The sequence below is a fragment of the Salvelinus fontinalis genome, chromosome 12 (genome assembly GCF_029448725.1).
Source record: "Salvelinus fontinalis isolate EN_2023a chromosome 12, ASM2944872v1, whole genome shotgun sequence".
In the NCBI taxonomy this organism is placed as follows: Eukaryota; Metazoa; Chordata; class Actinopteri; order Salmoniformes; family Salmonidae; genus Salvelinus; species Salvelinus fontinalis.
The window spans coordinates 23,193,915-23,216,057 of record NC_074676.1 but is presented as its reverse complement, the minus strand read 5'-3'; the positions used below and the strand labels follow the sequence as shown (position 1 = coordinate 23,216,057).

The 22,143-nt window shown below is 42.0% G+C and overlaps 1 protein-coding gene across 1 annotated transcript in view; it reads left to right on the top strand.

The window, feature by feature from the left end:
• Positions 1-1,696: 1,696 nt before the first annotated feature.
• Positions 1,697-22,143, top strand: part of LOC129867006 (semaphorin-3D-like) — a 70,425-nt gene continuing 49,978 nt past the window's right edge. The window contains exons 1-2 of the mRNA XM_055940092.1: positions 1,697-2,013; positions 15,529-15,770. Coding sequence (XP_055796067.1) covers positions 15,581-15,770 — 190 coding nt within the window. The 5' untranslated portion in view covers positions 1,697-2,013; positions 15,529-15,580. The remainder of the gene's footprint in view (positions 2,014-15,528; positions 15,771-22,143) is intronic.

The following is a 22,143-nucleotide window of genomic DNA, read 5'->3' as shown; positions in this document are numbered from 1 at the left end:
AATAATATCTGAAAATGTAGTTAGCCAGACTCTCTTACCTATACACATTGTTCAACACTTCTCCCTCTCTGTCATGGTTGCCATGGTTGCCGTTAGTTTGAAGATGTCATCCCAAGACAGGTGTTTTAAACAACAGCCTTCTGTGTTCTCTTTTCGACTCCCTCCGCATTTGCAATCAAGCGCCTGTTAGCTATCAGACTCTACTTCCACCAGGCATTCTACTGATTTCAAAACTCGGTCCCCCAGAAAGTTGAGAGCTTTAGCAACACTTTTGCAGTTCTTCGTGATATCTTTAAAAAAAAAAGCTGGGTTAGAAAGGATTACGTACAGACACTGAGTTTATGTTATAGACAGAATCCTGCTACATGGCAGCCCAATCCGAACTCATCCATTATCTCAGCCAATCATGGCTAGCATGAAGGCTCCTGGCCTTTTTTGTCGCTAAACCAACTAGGCTCATAATTTAACAATTTTGAATATTGAATGAAAAGTGAACTTTGCAGTGTACAAACTTAACATGAACAGGAATGACATTTACTCTCACACCTGGCCAAAATAACTATCGGGAAGTAGTAACATTATTATTGAAATATTATTACAAAGTGGTAACTCTCCCAACATTGGGATATGCATAGGCACTTGAGTAAATCATACTATTTTGTAAGGCTCATTAAAGCTACAAAAGTGTCTTTGCCTTCTTTTAACCCTTTAACCTAACTCCTAACCCTATCCTTAACCCCTAACCCCTAGCCTAGCTAACATTAGCCACATAGGTTACATTAGCGCTATCCACATAGCTAATGTTAGCCGCAACAAATTGGAATTCATAACATATCATATGTATTGCAAATTCATAACATATTTTACAAATTGTAATTCGTAACATATCATACGAATTGTAATTCCTAACATATCACGATGGACATCCATGTGAACTAACATACTATATCATACTAAATGGAGGGATACAGATTTACATTTACTCAGTTACACCTACCTCTAAGTCCTGGTTGGTTCTGTACACTATTTACCCAGTGCTGGGTTGCTTTTAACCCAGCATTTTTTTGAGTGTAGGTTTAAAACAGTGGGGCCTAGATTCAATCAGACCAAAAGTTAATGAACGATAGCTGACACCCACATATCTGAAAATGTCATTTTTGTCAGAGGTGTAACTGCATTGGAGCTGTCAAATCAGTGAGTTCTGAAAGTTCTGAATGAGAAAGTTTAGGCTAATAATGATGCTCCATTTAAAAAATAATTTTATGAAATAATTAGGATTTCTATCAGTCTAATCAGGTGTAGATTACATCTCACATTCCTGTGTCCAAACAAGGCTGCATTGGATTTCTCTTAATTCGTCTCCATGCAGCCAGTGGCAATGTCAACTTTAGGTATAATGCCAGGAGCTTCTTGTGGATTTGACAGCTCTAACACAGTTCCACCTCCAACACTGCCCAAACAACCGTTATGTGTATGTTGGCTAAAGCGGATTTGATTGAATAGAGCCCTAGTTTAAATATATTCAAATCGATGTGTTTTGGAGGTTATACAGCAGAGGTTATACAGCAGTGCAGTTTATTATTACCTATAACGTAAGCATTTTTTTTACTGGGTGGGGGTTTGCCATCCCCACCTCCCTTGAGGCAAAACGCCGCACATCCAACTCATCTCTCTCTATCTATCCAGCATGCGCAAGTGGAGTGCACAGAGAGTTCGTCGCTGTGGCGGGGAGTACCAAGCGTGCGTCAAACCGCTCAGAGTTGAATAAAAAGGAAGGGCGGGGAAATATCGGGGTATTTAGTTTGTGCGACTTTTATTGCTGCTGTGATATAACCCAGCTAGCCCGTTGACTGTTTTATTGTTTGGAGAGAGCAGTGCGCGTCAATGAAAGGTTTAGGTAAAGTTGTTGCTGAGTTGTGTGTGAGTTCTTAACCTCCTGGCTCGTCTGCTCCTGTCATCATTACGCACGGGAGGAATCCCGCTCCAGGAGCGACAAGAGGACGTTGAGAACAGGTAAATTGATAAAGAATTATGGGTTATTTTATTTATTAGGCTCGATTAACAAATAAGTCAACGCTTCATGTATGTGAAAATTCGTGTAGAACTTGTCCATGCATAGTGCAAATAATTAATCTGGTTAGAAAAGTTTACGATGAATAGCCAAATGCACGTGTTGTTAGGTACATATTTCATTGGGTGTTGGTATTTTAGGCAATGTTTTTTGTAAGCAGCATGTTTTGATGTCTTCATCAGTTTGCCAACAGCTCTTAACTGCCGAATATTGAATTATGACTAATGGCACAGCTAGAGCACTTCTTGTCTGGAAACCCGACATTGGCAAACACGAACACACAGGAGCGTTTTCTCTCACGACCTCTACAATCCAGAATGTTGAATCAAATCATATTTTAATGTACAGTACTTTACAGGTTGTCTGTGCGGTTGGTCCTTTTGGCAGTGGGAAAGTGATAATTACATCAACTGTTCAAAGCGCTGGGTAGTGCGTTCAGATTTATTTTACTTGAAGTATGCACACAAGATGAAAAGACATGCAGGTGACGCATGCATACTTGCCTAGGTCGTAAGCATGTTTACATGGTTCTGCAAATGCTACAGGTGATAGGAATCTGAATGCACTACCATCACTTTGAAAATATGAAATTATAATTTCCTGTGGATATATAGACACACATTCCAACCGCCAAACAGACCAACCACATGGACAACCTGTAAAGTAAATGAACATCATTTCATTCGACATTCTGGTATTTAGAGGTCATGAGAGGAAACGTTCCTGATTCAAAAGCTAATTTCTGTCCTACATAGAATTCATTGCAATTCAACATCGGGTTGCCAGGCAAGAGCATGTCTAACTATTTCTCACAAAACAGTAGGCTTACAAGAAAAGCACACAAATAGTTTATTGACAAGGTTTAGATTGGTTTACTAACAAGTGGTGTGTTCCAAAGCTACAGAGGTGTAGGACAAAGCTACAGAGGTGTGTTCCAAAGCTACAGAGGTGTAGGACAAAGCTACAGAGGAGTAGGACAAAGCTACAGTGGTGTGTACCAAAGCTACAGAGGTGTAGGACAAAGCTACAGAGGTGTGTTCCAAAGCTACAGAGGTGTAGGACAAAGCTACAGAGGTGTGTTCCAAAGCTACAGAGGTGTAGGACAAAGCTACAGAGGAGTAGGACAAAGCTACAGAGGTGTGTTCCAAAGCTACAGAGGTGTAGGACAAAGCTACAGAGGAGTAGGACAACGCTTGTAGAATTTGATTTGTAGAATCTAGCTAGAAATAGAACAGCTGGATAGTTCTCATAAAACTAGGCTACCATGAGCCAGGAGTTGAACATTGGATAAGCCTCATATGGTATACATATTTCTTTCTCTTTATGATATAGTGTTGTCTTTATCTCCCACAGTCCATAAATACTGCATACGATGTCGATGAAAATACTTAGCCCCCTGGGGTATGAGGAGTATTTCAGAGAGTCATAGACAGAATGTTTAAGAGGAGTTTGGTATGAGGACATTCTGACAGTCTTCTGACAGTAGTAAACTCTCCTCCTCGCTACACACTTTTTCTCTCACCTCAGTGCTAATAGTCTGTGTTCTGAGGTTGTGTGTGTCTGTCTGGTTTGTGTGTGTGTGGGTGGGTGTGGTACTGTCTAGTCACTGTGTTGACTCAGTGGCTTAATACCCTTCTGTCAAAATCTGAAGTAGAGCTGAGCCAGCATGGCAGAAGATTGACAATGAAATAATATAATAGTTCATAACATTGTATAAGTATAATGATTCCTTGTTTTTCTTTGGTTATGTATGTGTGTGTGTTTGGTAAAAGTTTTCATAATGTTGGACACACACACACACACACACACACACACACACACACACACACACACACACACACACACACACACACACACACACACACACACACACACACACACACACACACACACACACACAACATTCACACACACACAACATTCACACACAGTGGCTGTTTGGAAACTCTCTGACACCCTGTGGTCAGTGTAACAGGCAGGGCAAAATAAAGACACAGTCATAACCTGCTACCTTGTTATTCTAGCCATCCCAGGCCAGCCTGCTCCCAGCTATATAGCTGTACTTCAGCTCTGCAGACCCTACCAGGACACAGTGTAGGCAGAGAGAGAGCAATAAAGAGAAAGATAGAGAATGAGAGAAAGAGAGGGAGAGAGAAACAGGGAGAAAGAGAGAGAGACAGAAAAATCAAGAGAGAAATAGAGACAGAAAGATCAAGAGAGAAATAGAGAGAGACAGAAAGATCAAGAGAGAAAGAGAGATAGACAGAACGATCAAGAGAGAAAGATCGAGAGAGAAAGGTATGAGAAAGGTATGAGGATGGTGATTGCTCTCCTCTGCCTGGCAGTAGTCCAGTAGTGTCAGTCAGAGGAGACATGGGTAAATAAATGCTGGCAAATTTTCAGCCGTTTCGCCTCAGAAAGACAACAGAGAAAAACCTCCTGTGATTGCACTCTTTAAACAGCAGCCAATCATTGCCTCACTGACGATGCCTTGTCAGACATGCTTAAGACTGATAAGTGTATGCACAGGCATAGACATACAACACGCAAACACAGACACACGGTGGCAGGGACAGGGTACAAGGAAAGGACTGGAGGTTGATTCTGATACAGACATTTGTGTTTGAAAATATTTCGCCTTTAGAAGAGGTAAAATTGATAGCAATGAAGAGGCCATTTCACACCTGCTTTTCTGAAATGAAACTTCAATGCTACAGTATATCCAGCTGTGTTGGAAAGGCTCCAGTACGCATCAATATTCTGCTGTGTTTAGAATGGCCCTCAGCACCATTCCTGAGCTGTGTGACAGCGTCATGGGTTTTATGGCTGAACGTTTTCCTGGACTGGGCTGAAAGCATTCCCACTCTCTCAGAACTCTCCTGGTCAGGGGTGGAAGGTGTGTGTGTGTGCATGTTTGTGTAATAATTATAGAATCTGCACTGACATTTTATCAATAGCATATCAGGATTTTGGAATGTTGAGCCAACGGAACTGTAATCTGTTTTGTTTTGTGTTAGAGTATTTTGTTTTTTGTCAGGAGGTTAGATACCTAGAATCACCTATGCAGTTGGAAGTCATCTGACTGGTGGTAATAGTATGTCCTTATATGGTTATGCTTTTATATCCCTTTATGCAAACAGAGAGGGGTACCTTAGATGAGATGGTTTATGTGTGTGTGTGTGTGTGTGTGTGTGTGTGTGTGTGTGTGTGTGTGTGTGTGTGTGTGTGTGTGTGTGTGTGTGTGTGTGTGTGTGTGTGTGTGTGTGTGTGTGTGTGTGTGTGTGTGTGTGTGCCTGCCACATTATTCAAACACAAAAGACTAACACACAAAACCAAGGAAACTGACTTTCACTATGAATTATTCAACTAGCGTTCTCAGGCTCACAACAGAATTAGATGCTCATCTATGTTTCACAAGCGTCACATTTCAAAGTGTTTAAAGTTAAGTTTAGGCATTAACTCCACATTTTTATGGTTAGGGTTAACTTCGAATGGTTAGGGTAAGGGTTAAGGTTGCGCATAGGCTTAAAACCAAAATCTCAAAACCAAATTTCTATTTCTGGATTCGAACATACAAACTTTGGCACCGCCACTGCTTAGAGGCATTTAGGCATAGGATTTAGGCATAGGACTTAGGCATAGGCGACATGGGCAGCCGTCCAGGGTGGCATCTTGCCGGGGGCGGCATGGGGTGCCCGCACAAAAACAAAACAACATACAATAATAATAACAAATATACAATAAAATAAACAACAAAATATAAAGAAAGAACAACCAAAAATAAATATATTCAGAATGGTGACATTTGCACGATCGGTTTTCTATCGCTCATTTGCACGTCACGTCAATGATATCATGTCACCGTGTGGGACTGTGGGTCAATTAACCTTGCCGGAGTGGTGGCCCTGATTCTAGTTTGTGAGCTAGGAAGGCTACTGCCTGGGATGGTCTCCCACTCAGAAGAACGAGATGGGGAGGGGGACAGGGGTAGGTTGACCTCAGATCTCCCCACTGGAAGACCGAGGTAGGGGTAGCCGGGGAATCTATCAAATAGCGCACCTCTAACTTTGTACAGTACTGAAGCAATTAGTTGTGCAATTTAGTTTGTGTGTTTCTTGTTTGAAGTGCAATAGTGTAATATTCAAGTTCTCTTCTTCATAAGTGTGTTATTCTATTTGTGTATTTGTGTGATATAGTATTTGTGCAATTTAGTTTTATTTGTGTGTGTTTTTTAGCAATAGGGTAATAGTGTAATAATTTGATTCTCTTTTTTATTTGTATTTATACACTACACTTTGTTGCTATTTGTCTTTGTTACTTATTTTTTAAATTTATGAGTCTTATTTTTGTATGCATTTTTATATTTATATTTATATATTTTTAAGTGTTGTGATTATTTATTTGTGTTGTGCGTTGAAGGGGGAGGGGGGTACGCCCAGGGAGCCGTACAAGCTAGAACTGCCACTGCTTAGAGGCCAGATGCTTACGCCCATGCCCTAGCAAAACATACTTGAAGGTAACAGCGCTCACTTTTTCCCCTAGTGGCTGCTTTCCGCATCACCTCCCGACTTCCTCAGACATTATATTTCACTTTACATTTCAGTAGACACTTTTACCTAGAGTGACTTACAGTAAGTAGTGAGTGTATACGTTTGTCATGCTTTTTTCTGCACTGGTCCACCATGGGAATCAAAACCACCATCCTGGCATTGCAAGCACCATGCTCTACCAACTGAGCCCCACAGGACCAACGTGGATTTATGTTGAATACTGACTTGTATCATGGGTGACCTGGAATTATTATAGTATAAAATGTTATGAACTGCTCTATTATTTCTTAGTCAGTCTTCTGTCATGCTGTGTGTGTGTGTGTGTGTGTGTGTGTGTGTGTGTGTGTGTGTGTGTGTGTGTGTGTGTGTGTGTGTGTGTGTGTGTGTGTGTGTGTGTGTGTGTGTGTGTGTGTGTGTGTGTGTGCGCGCATGTGTGTGTGCGCATGTGTGTGTGTGTATGTGTGCATGCATGCGTGAAAATGAGTGTGTGTGTGCTCAGAGTCTACAACATCCAAGTGGCACAGAACAGCCCTGCTGGCTCTCAATCCTTCCTGTCTGTCCTCTTTCTCTCTCTTTATACACTGAGTGTACAAAACATTAGAAACACCTTCCTAATATTGTGTTGCACCCCCTTTTACCCCCAGAACAGCCTCAATTTGTCGGGGCATAGACTGCAAACTGTCGAAGTGGCCCATGTTGACTCCAATGGTTCTCACAGTTATGTGAAGTTAGCTGGATGTCCTTTGGGTGGTGGACTATTCTTGATACACATGGGAAACTGTTGAGTGTGAAAACCCCAGCAGCGTTGCAGTTCTTGTGTATCGTTATGTCTACCTCTATTTCCCCTTATTCACTCCCCTTCACAGAAAGGCAGATGGCAGAAAGTCAGTTCCCTCAGGTCCATGACCTGCTTATCACCATTCAGCTAATAATGTCCTACAACAGCCTGAAAGACCCTTTAGCTCTCCAGGATGGGAGTTGCCCATCCCCTAGCAGGAGTAAGTGTAATGAGTGTTGAAGAAGTATTGCTGTCTCCTCAGGCCATTGGGCTGATGTAAATGCAGCACTCAGACCTGTCAGTCCTTTTAGTCACAGGCTATTAATCCTATCAGTGTAGCTCTCAGGATGTTTAGTGTTTAGGTTTACCTGTCCTGTTACTGTCAGTCGGCCTAACCCTCTCTCAGGTGCGTAGGGTTACACACACACACACACACACACACACACACACACACACACACACACACACACACACACACACACACACACACACACACACACGATTTTCTGCACTGACCTGAGGGCTCTCACATTTAGACATAACGGAAGATTAAATCGCTACAGTAAACATGAAATGAGCCTCTAATAACAGCAGCACATGTCTATTATCATGGACTGTAGTATTGTCTTACCACTACAGCACTGGGCTACAGATAACAGCTCTGTCATCATATAACAGTCTCATCTCTGCCAGAGTGCACAAGGACCACAGGGCTGGAACCTGATACTTTCCCTCTGGTTTCCAGCACTGAGTAGGTTTTCCTATAAAAGCTCAACTGAAGGAATTCTGTTGTAATATCATCCCTTTGGAACCTCACCCTGTATTGATTGAATGCATTAAGGTTTTCGGGGGAAGTTAGTTTGTGGATTGCAGTTTTTTTTGTCTGATGTTTGCCTGATAAATCGTCTCCAAAAAAGAGTCACCGTTGAAATGTCCCCTAACCAAGTCCAGTTATACTGAAAATTCCCCTAAAGCTGTTATAGGTCATTGGATCCGCCCAAAGAGCTTTGTCAGGATGATGTATAGGATTTATTAGTAGGCACATTAGCACAGGAACTACAGACTTTCCTCAGGCACAGGATCAAATAGTCACTGTACACTACTAAGAATGGAGTGGGTGTTGGGTTTCTTTACCTCCTTACCTTCCTTTACTTTTTGGCATGGATTAAAACGTTCTTGTGGATGATGTATGATAGCTATTTAAACCTGTAAAATGTGTTCCATCACTATTCATCTAATCATCTCAGATTAGATGGATTCTCATATTAGCATGTATGGAAGTAGTATGTATGTCAGGGGCCTCTATAGCAATCATGACGATTAATCAGTTAATAACTTATGCTTAATTAATGTGAGTTTTTCATGTAATTATATAGAGATAAGCATATGCTGCTGTTATGATCGAAAGCTACATCAGCGATAACATCTCAAAGCTCTCGTTGGTTCCGATGTTGACTTTCTGTCGTGTTGGATAACCCACATTCAAACTTCAGAGTGCAGCTGAACAGATATGATGCAATACAGACTGATAAAACTCTTTCACATCATACTAGAATGTGCTATATAGTTATTATATTGATATTATGACTAATGTTGAGTCCCGTAGGGATGGTAAATGCAGAGGATATCAGAGTATTTGTTTACTGTGGCCTTTAGGGTTGTGCAATGAAACACATTTCACCCCTTTCACTATAACCCAATGAGTTCTCGCTCTCTCTGTGTGTGTGTGTGTGTGTGTGTGTGTGTGTGTGTGTGTGTGTGTGTGTGTGTGTGTGTGTGTGTGTGTGTGTGTGTGTGTGTGTGTGTGTGTGTGTGTGTGTGTGTAAAACACAACAGTTCCCATACAGTAGAACAGGGAGGTCTCTCTTCAGGAGTGAGGAGAGGTGAGTGAGACAGTAGAGGAGGTGGCACTAATATTAGTGGAAATGATTGAAAATAAACATTAGTGGAGCATTTGTGAACAATATTACACAGACATCACTTCAGAGGTCTGTTAGTGTAAGTCAATGGAGGCTTTTTATGAATGGAGAAACAACATACTAACACTGTGAACAAAACAGCACCAACACTGACTGTGAGAAATCCTGCTTAAAGTTACACTGTTGTTTTAGGGCCTTCTGAGCTTCATTTTATTATGTTTCCCCCTTAACTGTGTTTTATCCAGTCATTTGAGTCATAGCGAATAGAGAACATTTAAATGTTGTTATTATATTTGATGTTGTGTATTGTTTCAACATAACATAGTGTCAGTCATGTATTTAGCCTAGTAGAACCACATGGGAGTCAGCAACATGCTTTCTTAAACAGCACAAAGAAACATGATTGACTGTTGCCAAGAAAAACAGCTCAAGCCCTGAGAGCTAAAACCAATTAGCTCTGTTATTACGCCAAGTCTGTGCCCTTGGTCAGGGAATAGTGTGTGTGTGTATGTGTATAATAGGAGGTCTAATTCACTTTGTCCTTGATAGATGGAAAGATGTGATTATGGCTTACTTACTGGGTACCTCAGTGGTAGCTAATGCTTTATCAAGGGTGGTCTTTCCTTGTTTCGCTCCCTCTTTCTCCTCTCTCACATACACACACCATGCATTCAATGGATGTTCAGTCTCTCTCCATTCAGTTAAGGTGTTGAACCGAGAGACAAGGGATTAGAAAGTTTCAACTCATGCCAAGACACGCAGACATCCATGACCTGTTTCAACACACAACCTGTCTCTATGAAACGTCTCTCCAAACTGTGCTACATTGTTTCCAGGTTAATTAAACTACCGGTAAGTGTATTCTATTTTCCTTACATCATACTGTGTGTATGAAAGTCTTCATGCATGTGTATGTTTTGAACCCTAACTTTCTCACGTCTCTCTCTCTCTTTCTCTCTCTCTCTCTTTCTTTCTCTCTCTCTTTCTCTCTCTTTCTCTCTCTCTCTCTCTCTCTCTCTCTCTCTCTCTCTCTCTCTCTCTCTTTCTCTCTCTTTCTCTCTCTCTCTCTCTCTCTCTTTCTCTCTCTTTCTCTCTCTTTCTCTCTCTCTTCTCTCTCTCTCTCTCTCTCTCTCTCTCTCTCTCTCTCTCTCTCTCTCTCTCTCTCTCTCTCTCTCTCTCTCTCTCTCTCTCTCTCCATCTCTCCCTGTAGCACTACCTCCAAAGAAAGACCACCCTAAGTAAAGCATTTCGCGACAATTGAGGAGAGTTGGCGGAAAAGGAAGGGAGCAATTCTAGGGAACATTCCTCTGGCACTGCCTTCAGCAATCCACGACAACTGACGTTCCATTACAATGATTCCCAAATTATTTGTTGGGAACTCTGGTATGTCGGTTATGGCTGGTGGTTTAGAAACAGCATTTAGAATATTTAGTGACATGCTTTTGGGTTGGGTTTGTCACTGTTCAGAACAGTTTGGCAAAAACAGTTGGATAGTTCAAAGAGGAATGCTGTATTTTTGATGAGACATCATTTTGTCAAGCTGAACACCACAAGCTATAACAGAACTGAACTTTACACCGTCCAGACTCTACTGTGTGTGTGTGTGTGTGTGTGTGTGTGTGTGTGTGTGTGTGTGTGTGTGTGTGTGTGTGTGTGTGTGTGTGTGTGTGTGTGTGTGTGTGTGTGTGTGTGTGTGTGTGTGTGTGTGTGTGTGTGTGTGTGAGAGAGAGAGAACTATTAGCTTTGGTCTGTCACTACCACCATCATAACCGTTTCCCCTTGCCCCCTGCACTGTGTGCTGCCCACCCTGCCAAAGATAACAGTTATTGTTGCCCCGTCACACACACACACACACACACACACACACACACACACACACACACACACACACACACACACACACACACACACACACACACACACACACACACACACACACACACACACACACAGCACACATACACACACCCAATGCAGTCCACCAGGAAACAGGGATGTTAGCTTAACTGCATGGCACTGGCTGGACAACCAATTCTTCCTCTCCCTCCATCTTTCCCTGTGCCCCCTTTTCTCTCTCTCCCTCTCATGTGCTCTATCTAGAAATAATGGAGGCAAAGTTACATATTCTCCAGAGACATTCAGTATGTCAAAGGCTCAGGACTCCACACACACACACACATGCACTCTCTCTCGCTCTCTCTTTCTAGCCAGGCACATAGGGGATCTGACCTGACATCTCTTTAATACTTTAATAGGGCTTTACCTCTCTCTAAAAATAGTGTTTAGTACAGCCCAGCCCACTGCTTTCTTCCTCATTTGCTGTCTCCGTCAGAGTTGGCTAAGAGGGTTGTTGAAGCTCCTCTCCTAACAGTTGAGTTTCTGTTAACACTACATTCTCCAACACAGATACTGCAGAGGCGCTGGTGTTGAATGTTATGTGTGTGTGTGTGTGTGTGTGTGTGTGTGTGCGTGTGTGTGTGTGTGTGTGTGTGTGATGTCTGATACATTGTGTCACCACCCCCTGATGTGAGGGAGAAAGACCACTATCTCATGCACACACACACACACACACACACACACACACACACACACACACACACACACACACACACACACACCCTGATACATTACCCATCATATCAAGCTTTTTATCTGTACTTTGTAGCACAGAAGCCCAAAAGGCCTGAGGCGGTCGGTCCAAGTAAACACCAGTCATTTCTATCAATCCCTTATCCCCTTCAGTGTATAGAGCTGTAGGGAGATGGGTGTGTGTTGTGGATGAATTACTGCCTCTCAGCTCTGATTCCATTTTGTTTAAACAGGAGTGATATGGTGTATCTCTGACAATACAAGGATTAAATTCCACATAGCTCTGTCACTCGATCTATCTTTCTCTAAATTCCATTTCAATTTAAGGTGCATTAATGGCATGGGAAACACATGTTTACATTGCCAAAGAAAGTGAAATAGATAATAAAAGTGAACTAAAATAAAAAAAAAACAACGGTTAACTCACAAAGGTTCCAAAAGAATAAAAACATTTCAAATGTCATATTATGGCTATATACAGTGTTGTAATGATGTGCAAATAGTTAAAGTACAAAAGGGAAAGTAAATAAACAGAAATATGGGTTCTATTTACAAGATGTTTGTTCTTCACTGGTTGCACTTTTCTTGTGGCAACAGGTCACAAATCTTGCTGCTGTGATTGCACACTGTGGTATTTCACCCAATCGATATAGGTCTGTGTAATCTTAGGGAAATATGTGTCTCTAATATGGTCATACATTTGGCAGGAGGTTAGGAAGTGCAGCTCAATTTCCACCTCATTTTGTGGGCAGTGAGCACATAGCCTGTCTTCTCTTGAGAGCCAGGTCTGCCTTTGGTGGTCTTTCTCAATAGCAAGGCTATGCTCACTGAGTCTGTACATAGTCCAAAGATGTCCTTCATTTTGTGTGTCACAGTGGTCAGATATTTTGCCACTGTGTACTCTCTGTTTAGTGCCAAAAAGCATTATAGTTTGCTCTGTTTTTTTTGTGAATTCTAAGTCAAGTAATTATCTTTTGGTTTTCTCATGATTTGTTTGGGTCTAATTGTGTTGCTGTCCTGGGGCTCTGTGGGGTCTGTTTGTGTTTGTGAACAGAGCCCCAGGACCAGCTTGCTTAGGGGACTCTTCTCCAGGTTTATTTCTCTGTAGGTGATGGCTTTGTTATGGAAGGTTTGGGAATCCCATCCTTTTAGGAGGTTGTAGAATTGAATGGCTATTTTCTGTATTTTGATAATTAGCGGGTATCGGTCTAATTCTGCTCTGCATGCATTATTTGGTGTTTTACTTTGCACACTGGGGATATTTTTGCCGAATTCTGCATGCAGAGTCTCAATTTGGTGTTTGTCCCATTTTGTGAATGTTTGGTTGGTGAGCAGGCCCCAGACCTCACAACCATAAAGGGCAATGGGTTCTATAACTGATTCAAGTATTTTTTAGCCAGATCCTAATTGGTATGTCACAGTTTATGTTCTTTTTGATGGCATAGAAGGCCCTTCTTGCCTTGTCTCTCAGATCGTTCACAGCTTTGTTGAAGTTACCTGTGGCGCTGATGTTAAGGCTGAGGTATGTATAATTTTGTGTGTGCTCTAGGGCAACGGTGTCTAGATGGAATTTGTATTCATGGACCTGGCAACTGGACCTTTTTTGGGACACCATTATTTTTGTCTAACTGAGATTTACTGTCAGGGCTCAGGTCTGACAGAATCTGTGCAGAAGATTTAGATGCTGCTGTAGGCCCTCCTTGGTTGGGGACAAAAGCACCAGATCATCAGCAAACATTTGACCTCAGATTCTAGTAGGGTGAGGCTGGGTGCTGTTGGTTGTTTGTGTACATGGATTTTATAATGTTGTATGTTTTTCCCCAACACCACTTTCCATCAATTTGTATAGCTGACCCTCATGCCAAATTTAGTCGAACGCTTTTTTGAAGTCAATAAAGCATGAGAAGACTTTGCCTTTGTTTTGGTTTGTTTGTTTGTTTGTCAATTATGGTGGGCAGGGTGAATACGTGGTCTGTCATACGGTAATTTCTCTCTCTTTCTCTTGCTCTCTTTTTCTCTTCCTCTATCTAATTTTCTTTATCTCTCTCTTTCTCTCTCTCTAAATTCAATTCAGTCTGCTTTATTGACATGACATAATAATGTACATATTGCCAAAGCTTACTTTGGAGATTTACAATATTAACATCATTAAAATAATAATAATCAATATTGTCAATGGAACAACAGTAGCAACAATAATCAGGGGTTAAAATAACCATACATTGAACAATAACAATAAGCATAGAGGACATGTGCAGGTTGGTTGGTCTGTCTCTCTCTCTGTCCCCCCCCCCCTCTCTCTCTCTCCCTATCTCTCTCACTTTCTCTCGCTTGCTCTCACTTTTTTCTCTCACTCTTTCTATCTCTCTTTCTCTTTCCCCCTCTCCCTCTCTTTCTCTCTTTCTCTTCCTCTCTGTCTCCCTCTATTTCTCTCCTACTCCCCCCTCTCTCTTTTTTTCTCTCTCTCGCTCACTCTCTCTCTCTTTATTTCTCTTTCTTGTCTCTCTCTCTACACCCCTCTGTCTCTCTTGTTCTATTTATCTATCTCTATATATCTCTCTATCTCTGTCTCTCTATCTCTCTCTTTTTTGCGGTTGCATAGTTTGAAAAATGTGTCTTAAGTAGAATTAATCATATTCATGAATTTAGTCTGACATTATTTATGTTAAAACTAGACAGGTTGATCTATGTTATCTGTGTGGGAGGTAGAGTGAGAGAGAGAGGGATGAAGGGAAAGAGGGAGGGAGAGAGGGGGAGGATCTGCATTCTGAAGCATCCATTTGTGATTGGTTAGTTAATCATTAACTAGATGAGATATTGGAAATGTGTGAGGATGTATCACTGCAAGGAAATAATAGATTTTATGAGAGTTCATGAAACCGCATTGTTATTGGTTACTCAGCCCTACATACAGGCCTCTCCCTTAGTCTCACCCCTAGTGTCACCTCTGACCTTCTACAGACTTAACAATTACTATTAAGTCTGTGTTCACTCACAGACTTAAGGCGGCCCCTCAACACTTTGCTGTACTCTCTATCCATCCTGTCCTGTATTATTGGTCTAAACTCGGTCTTGACACCTCTCTTGTGCAGCGTGAAGAAATATGCAGATCCTAGAACAATTATATCACAACATAAAGGAACAGCTGACACTGGGTCATCAGCCTAATGCAATAACCATGGGCCAGAATCATTTGATCATTTAGGTACAGAATGAAATGAGAAAGAGAGAGACAGATAAAGAAAGATGGAGGGAGAGAAGGGAGGCGAAAGAGACCTTAGAAAGAAGGATGTATGTGGAAAGATGGTGGCTGTTTTTGTTTGCCTGACCTTCTGTTTTGCGCAAACAGATTTAGATGGACACAAAAGGAGAGGTAGGAAAAGGTAACAGCTGATATTGGCCTGGTACTAAGAACACACATGCCTGTACGGTACCATGGAGAAACAGCTGAATACTCACCCACACACAAACTAAGACACACGCACACACTCACGCAGGGAGAGAGAGGAAGAGAGAGGGAGAGACAGGGAGGGAGAGAGAAAAGAGAAGAGACAGAGAAGAAAGCCGACTTACCTTGGTTAACTCCCAAACTCCTTGACATTGCTCTCCTCCTTCTTTTAGGAATGTTGAGAAACAGTAGTGGAACAGAGAAGAAAACCTTCACTTTCGCATCATGAAGACTGGAGGGACTGAGTGTGAGCCTGTTGAGAGACTGTCCTGGAGCTTTACTGGAGGTCAAGGGAGGATTAGGCTGTCTCTAGCCCACCCAGGGCTGCTGCTTCTGGGGATGGTACTGCTGGTCCTCCTGCCCTCTGGAGCAAGTGTCAAACAGAGTGTCCCCAGAGTCCAACTCAGCTACAAAGGTAAGAGACTGGGAGCTATGGTACAGTAATAACATGCCGATGCACTGAAGGCTGAATGATATATGGCTTAGGACAAATTAAATAATCATGTTTAGTATATGACTTAACCAGATGAAATATATTCTACTAGTTTTCGTTCAAATATTTTTATTGAACACACACAGGAATGGTGTATAGGTATGAAAGGCAGGTATACAATTTTTAACTAAACATAAAAGAGCAGACAGAAATAAAAAGATCCAGAGTTCTGGGTACAAAACAATTATTACAAAACAAGACATACAAAACAAGGACAGGTAGAAAGAAAGAGGGTGGGTGTCACCCCCCCCTTATTCCCCCCCTTTATCCCTCCCCCCCCTTATCCCTTCCCCTTATACCCCTCCCCGCTGCTCGGGTGGCGGTGCCAGCACGTGCTGCCCAGAGGTGGATTAAAATATTACAATGGAGAGTGCGTTAAAAAGTACAAATTCACAGCGCCGAATGGTCCAAGTAAGAGAGGAAAGGCTGCCAGATCTGATCAAATGTTAATAATTTATTGTTCAGAATATATCTAATCCTTTCTAAGTGTACAGTGTTTGCCAATTCGCTGAGCCATAATTTGGTAGTGGGCGCTTCCCTCTTTTTCCAGAACAACAAGATTAGTTTTTTTGCCGAAATGAGACTGTAAGAGATGAGTTGTTTTTGGGGGTTGGTTAGTCCGATTAGGGAATCAGACACTCCCAGGATTATCAGAAGCGGGTCTGGGTCAATTGAAGTCTCCAGAACTAAAAATTCCACACCAGTAACCATGCAAGCTAGAGCATAGGGCAAAGCAGTGGAGAAGTGTACCCTGTGCAGCCTGACATTTATCACACAAAGGGGATGTATCAGGAAATATCCTATGCAGTTTGGTTTTGGAATAGTGTAATCTGTGTAATACCTTGAATTGTATGAGCCGATGTCTGGAGTTAATGGAGCAGGTGTGGATATACTCCAAGCTATCTTCCCAGTCTGCCATCGAAATGTCAGTCCCTAGTTCTTCCTCCCATTTTGCCTTAATGGCCTCTGTAGAGGGTGTGCTAACCGATTGAAAAGAGTCATATAAACGAGATATCAGTTTGTCTGAGGTGGGGGATGTTTTTATGCATCCGTCAAACATGGGAGGCTTAGCGTTCCCAAATGTTGGGAGGTGTTTACTAACATAGTCTCTGATTTGTAGGTATCTGAAAAAGTTATTTCTGGGAAAATTATAAGTTTCCCTCAGCAACTCAAAGGAAGCAAAGGTCCCTTCTATATATAAATCCCCTATGGTACTTATCCCCAACTCTCCCCATTGCTCAAAGGTGTTATCAAGGTTGGAGGGGGCAAAGGAGGGGTTCCTGGCAACAGGGAGCATGAATGACATTGGTCTAAGCTCAAAGTGGGTTTTAATTTGCTTCCAGATTCGGACTGTGCTATGTATAATAGGATTGTTACGATAAAGTGACCTCTCCAGATTGACAGGCGACAAAATCACAGCACCAATAGAGAAGGGGTGACACTCCTCACGCTCCATACTAAGCCAGGTGGGTGACGGACGTGCGTCATCCAGCAAAAACGTAACCGCACGGAGGTTAGCGGCCCAATAATAAAATATAAAATTTGGGAGAGACAGTCCTCCTTCCATCTTGGATTTGCAGAGGTGTTTTTTACCTATCCTGTGTGTTTTATAATCCCAGATGAAAGGATTGATAATTGAGTCCAGTTGTTTATGAAAGGATTTAGGTATGAATACTGGGATGTTCTGGTATAGGTAGAGCAGTTGTGGGAGGAAGACCATTTTAATGGCATTAATTCTTCCGAGCAGAGAAATTGGGAGAGTTCTCCAAAATTGTATGTTTGTTTTTAGTTTTTGCATCAGCGAGGGGAAATTCTCTTTAAATAGTAAGGAATATTGTTTGGTAACTACAATTCCTAGATAGGTAAATTTTTCTGAAGATAACTTAAGTGGAAGATGTTCTAGCCAGGAGGTGTTTTGTAACCGTATGGGCATTAATTCACTCTTGTTCCAATTTATTCTGTATCCCGAGAAGGTACCAAACAAATTAATCACATCAAGAATAGCTGGAATACTAGCTTGGGGTTCTGTTACATAGAGGAGAATGTCATCTGCGTATAGGGAAATCTTATTTAGAGTATCTTTAGTATTATAGCCGTGTATTTCTGCATCAGATCTAATCGTCTGAGCGAGAGGTTCAATGATTAGGGCGAAGAGCATCGGCGACAGCGCACAACCCTGCCTTGTCCCTCTGTAGAGGTTAAATCGGGGCGACAATGATTGGTTAGTGAGTATTCTCGCACAGGGGTTCCTATATAAAAGCTGGATCCAATTTATGAACCCATCTCCAATATTAAATTTATGTAGGACTTTGAATAGATAGGACCACTCAACTTGGTCAAAAGCCTTCTCGGCGTCAAGAGATATAACGGCAAGGTCCATGTTTGGTAACCTCTGAGAATACATAATGTTGAAGAGGCGCCTGAGATTGAAGAATGAGTTTCTGTTCGGGATAAAGCCGGTCTGGTCCGAATGGACCAGTTTGCCAATTAAAGTGCTAAGCCTGTTAGCCAGGGTTTTTGCTAAAATCTTTTGGTCTGTATTGAGGAGGGATATTGGTCTGTATGACCCTACCTCTTCCGGATCTTTACCCTTCTTATGTATAACTGTAATGAATGCTTCATCCAAAGTAGATGGGAGAGCTCCATCCTCTCTGGACTGAACCAACATTTTGTGCAGATAGGGAGAGAGCATGTTGCTGAATGTTTTATAGAATTCACCCGGGTATCCATCTGGGCCCGGGGTCTTGCCACTCTTTAGAGTTTTGATTGTTTCTCGAATTTCTTCAAGAGATAATTCCTTATTCAGGAAGTTAGAATCTTCCTGGTTCAGGGCAGGAAGATTACAGTCATCCAAAAAGTTTTGCATAATTAAGGGGTTAGAATCGGCTTTAGATGTATATAGAGTCTCATAAAACTGACGGAATCTGTCATTGATGTCTTTGGGGGAAGAGAGTAATTCCCCAGATGCAGACTTAACTTTGTGAATCATTCGGTCACTCACAATTTTTCGAAGTTGTCTGGCGAGTAATTTGTGTGGTTTGTCACCAAACTCAAAATATTTTTGCTTGGCGTAGAGAAAAGATTTAGCAATTTTAGCTGAGAGAGTCTGATTATATTCAAATTTTAAAGAGGTAATTTTTTTATGTTTCTCCATAGATGGATGTCTAGCATTCTCCCTATCCAGTAAGTGAATTTGTCCCTCCAGTTCTACCAATTTTCCCTTGTTTTGCCTACTCCTGGCAGTCTGATAGGAGATGATACAGCCTCTCAAATAAGCCTTAAGTGTTTCCCACAGTAATGCTGGGGAAGTCTCTGTGTTGTCGTTGGTATCAAAGAAAAATGTTATTTGGTCTTTAAGATGTTCACAGAATGTTGGTTCTGTGAGGAGCTGAGGATTTAACCTCCAGACCCTCTCGTTTGGTACCATGTCACCCAATCTCAGGGAGAAGGTGAGTGGACTGTGGTCCGAGATTATAATATCATGATACTTCACATTATAGGTATAGGGGAGTAGTTTAGCATCAACCAAAAAGTAGTCAATTCGAGTATAAACATTGTGAACATGAGAGTGAAAGGAGTATTCCCTGCCCGTAGGGTTAGTGATCCTCCATATATCAAATAAGTTAGAATTCTTTATGTAGGTATTCAAGAATTCACTTGAATAGGAGGTGGGGGTTCGCCGGGTAGAGGATCTGTCCAAATATTGGTCTAGCACGCAGTTAAGGTCCCCTCCAATGATCAGGTTAGTATGGGAGATATCTGGAATCAGGGCAAGGACTCTTTTGAAAAAAGAGGGGTTATCAATGTTTGGCCCATAGATATTTAGTAGAGTTACAGAAGTAGAGTGGATCTCTCCTATTACGATCACATAACGACCCTCTTTATCCACAATAGTGGTTTTATGTAGAAAGGGAATTCCTTTCCGTACCAGAATCGCTGTGCCTCTCGTTTTGGCAGAGAAGTTAGAGTGATACACTTGCCCCACCCACCTACATTTAAGTCTGCTGTGAGCATTATTTTTCAGATGGGTTTCTTGCAAAAATATAATATCAGACGAGAGTGCTTTCAAGTGGGCTAGGACCTTGCCTCTCTTAATTGGTTCGTTTAAGCCCCTGACATTCCAGGAAGTGAATGTGAGCCCCGCCCCCCTCTCATTTGTAGTTCCTATGGTGGCCTGCATAACTTGTAACTCAATAAAAAGGTAAGAAAGCGCACCAAACCATCACGATCAGCATATGTAGCAGCTACACCCGAGCAGTATCCAACCAGCCCCTCCCCCCCTGCAAGCCCCTTTACTTCCCACCCTGTTCCCCTACTTTCCCCACTATTTACCCCCCCGCCCAACCCACCTTTAACAGGCATACACAAATAGGAGAGAAAATAAAATAAAAATAAAAATAATAAACACATTGTCTGGCCGATGCCAAAAAAGCACGGCGCGACCTCGAACAAGAGGTGAAACAGAAATAAAATCCCAACTGTACGTTCACCTCTCACTATCCTAGAACTTCTACTAACATATGAACTGAGGAGGCTCCCGCGAATAAAGTGTCCAATTAGCATCTAATAAACCTAAAGAGAATAAGTTTCAACCTAAACATATTGCGCACTTAAGCGTCATCTTGGGTCTATCTATCCCTGAGATAAGCAAGATATAGCATCACAAGATTATTTTGCTAAGCACTGCCGGTCTAAACATGAACCATCAGCAACCAACTTAGACAGCCGTACATTTACATATTGTGGGTTAGATCGGAAACAAGAATTTTTCTAAATTAAACGTATCCCCCAGTCAGAAAATAAATAAATAAAAAGGTTATATATATACATGTATACATACACACACATACTTACCCATATACATATATATATATATATATATATACATACATACATATACACACATATATATACATACATACACATACACACATACAAACACATACACACACACACACATCCCCAAAAAATACATATAAAGGTATATATTTAAAAATATACATATACACACACACCCATACATATCTACATATGCGCATATACACATACATACCCATACATACAGAAACATTCATGCCCCAGAGTAATAATCTACACTAATTTAAAATATACACATACATAATAGTAACATGCTAAGAGAAAATAATTATAAAGTACAAATAATAATTATATGTACGCACACCTACCTAGACACTACAGAGGGCTGGTAGGGATCTAATCGGGAGAGCGGCCCTCGGCTATATCAAAGGCAGAACGGCACAAAACATCCACCTGCTATCCAGGTGTCTGTGTCTGCCCCTTCCCCACCATCACCCCCAGTCCCCTGCAAGCTTTAAATAAATGGTATTGTAATAACAATAAATGTAAGAATTAAAAAATAAATAACGAAACAAAAAAAAATGGGGGTAATATAAGTATATTCATCCGAAAGTGACAATGATCAAACCTGGAAGGCATCCTAAATAGGCATCGCTCTGAACACAGCCAGAATGAAAGTGACTTTAATTGAGAGCCAAGACCGCCCTCCACAGCATCTTGCATGTTCGGTAGCCCTTGTTGAGACCGCTCAATACGGTTTCACCCGTTATGGTTTAGTATGGACTCGATTCCATGAGCAGACCCTAACACACAATGACAAGGCACTCTAACCTGTACGGGGGATTGGCGTATGTTCCCGGATAAACTTCTCTGCGTCCAAAACCGAGGAGAGCCACATCTTCTCACCAGAGGGCGGGGTAATTCTTAGTCTTGCAGGGAAGAGCAAGGCTGGGCAAAGATGGAGTTTGTAGAGTTTGGCCATGACATCTCTGTAGCCGCCACGGTCCTTCGCCACATCGGGCGCATAATCATCATAGACACGGAAGGGGTGCCCTTTATGTAATAGGTTGCCCCTCATTCGGGCCTCGCGCAGGATAAGATCCTTGGTCTTGAAACTGTGACAACAGATGATTACTGGGCGAGGGCGTTGACCCGGTCCAGGCACTGGGACAGGGGCGCGATGTGCACGGTCCAGCTGGGGGTCCGAACCCAAAACGTCCGATCCCATTGCATCCTTCAATAGCTTGGCGAAGAAGTCGGTGGGGCGAGAGCCCGCCTCTACCCCCTCTGCCAGACCAACAACGCGAAGGTTATTACGTCTGGAACGGCCCTCCAGGTCGACCACTTTCACAGAAAGCCTCTGCACAGTACCCTGTAGTGACGAGCACAGCTTCTCTAACTCGTCGATCCTACCAGCGCTGAATTCAGAAGCCCTCTCAAGGTCCACAATACTCTGGCCCTGCGAAGCGACCGCTCG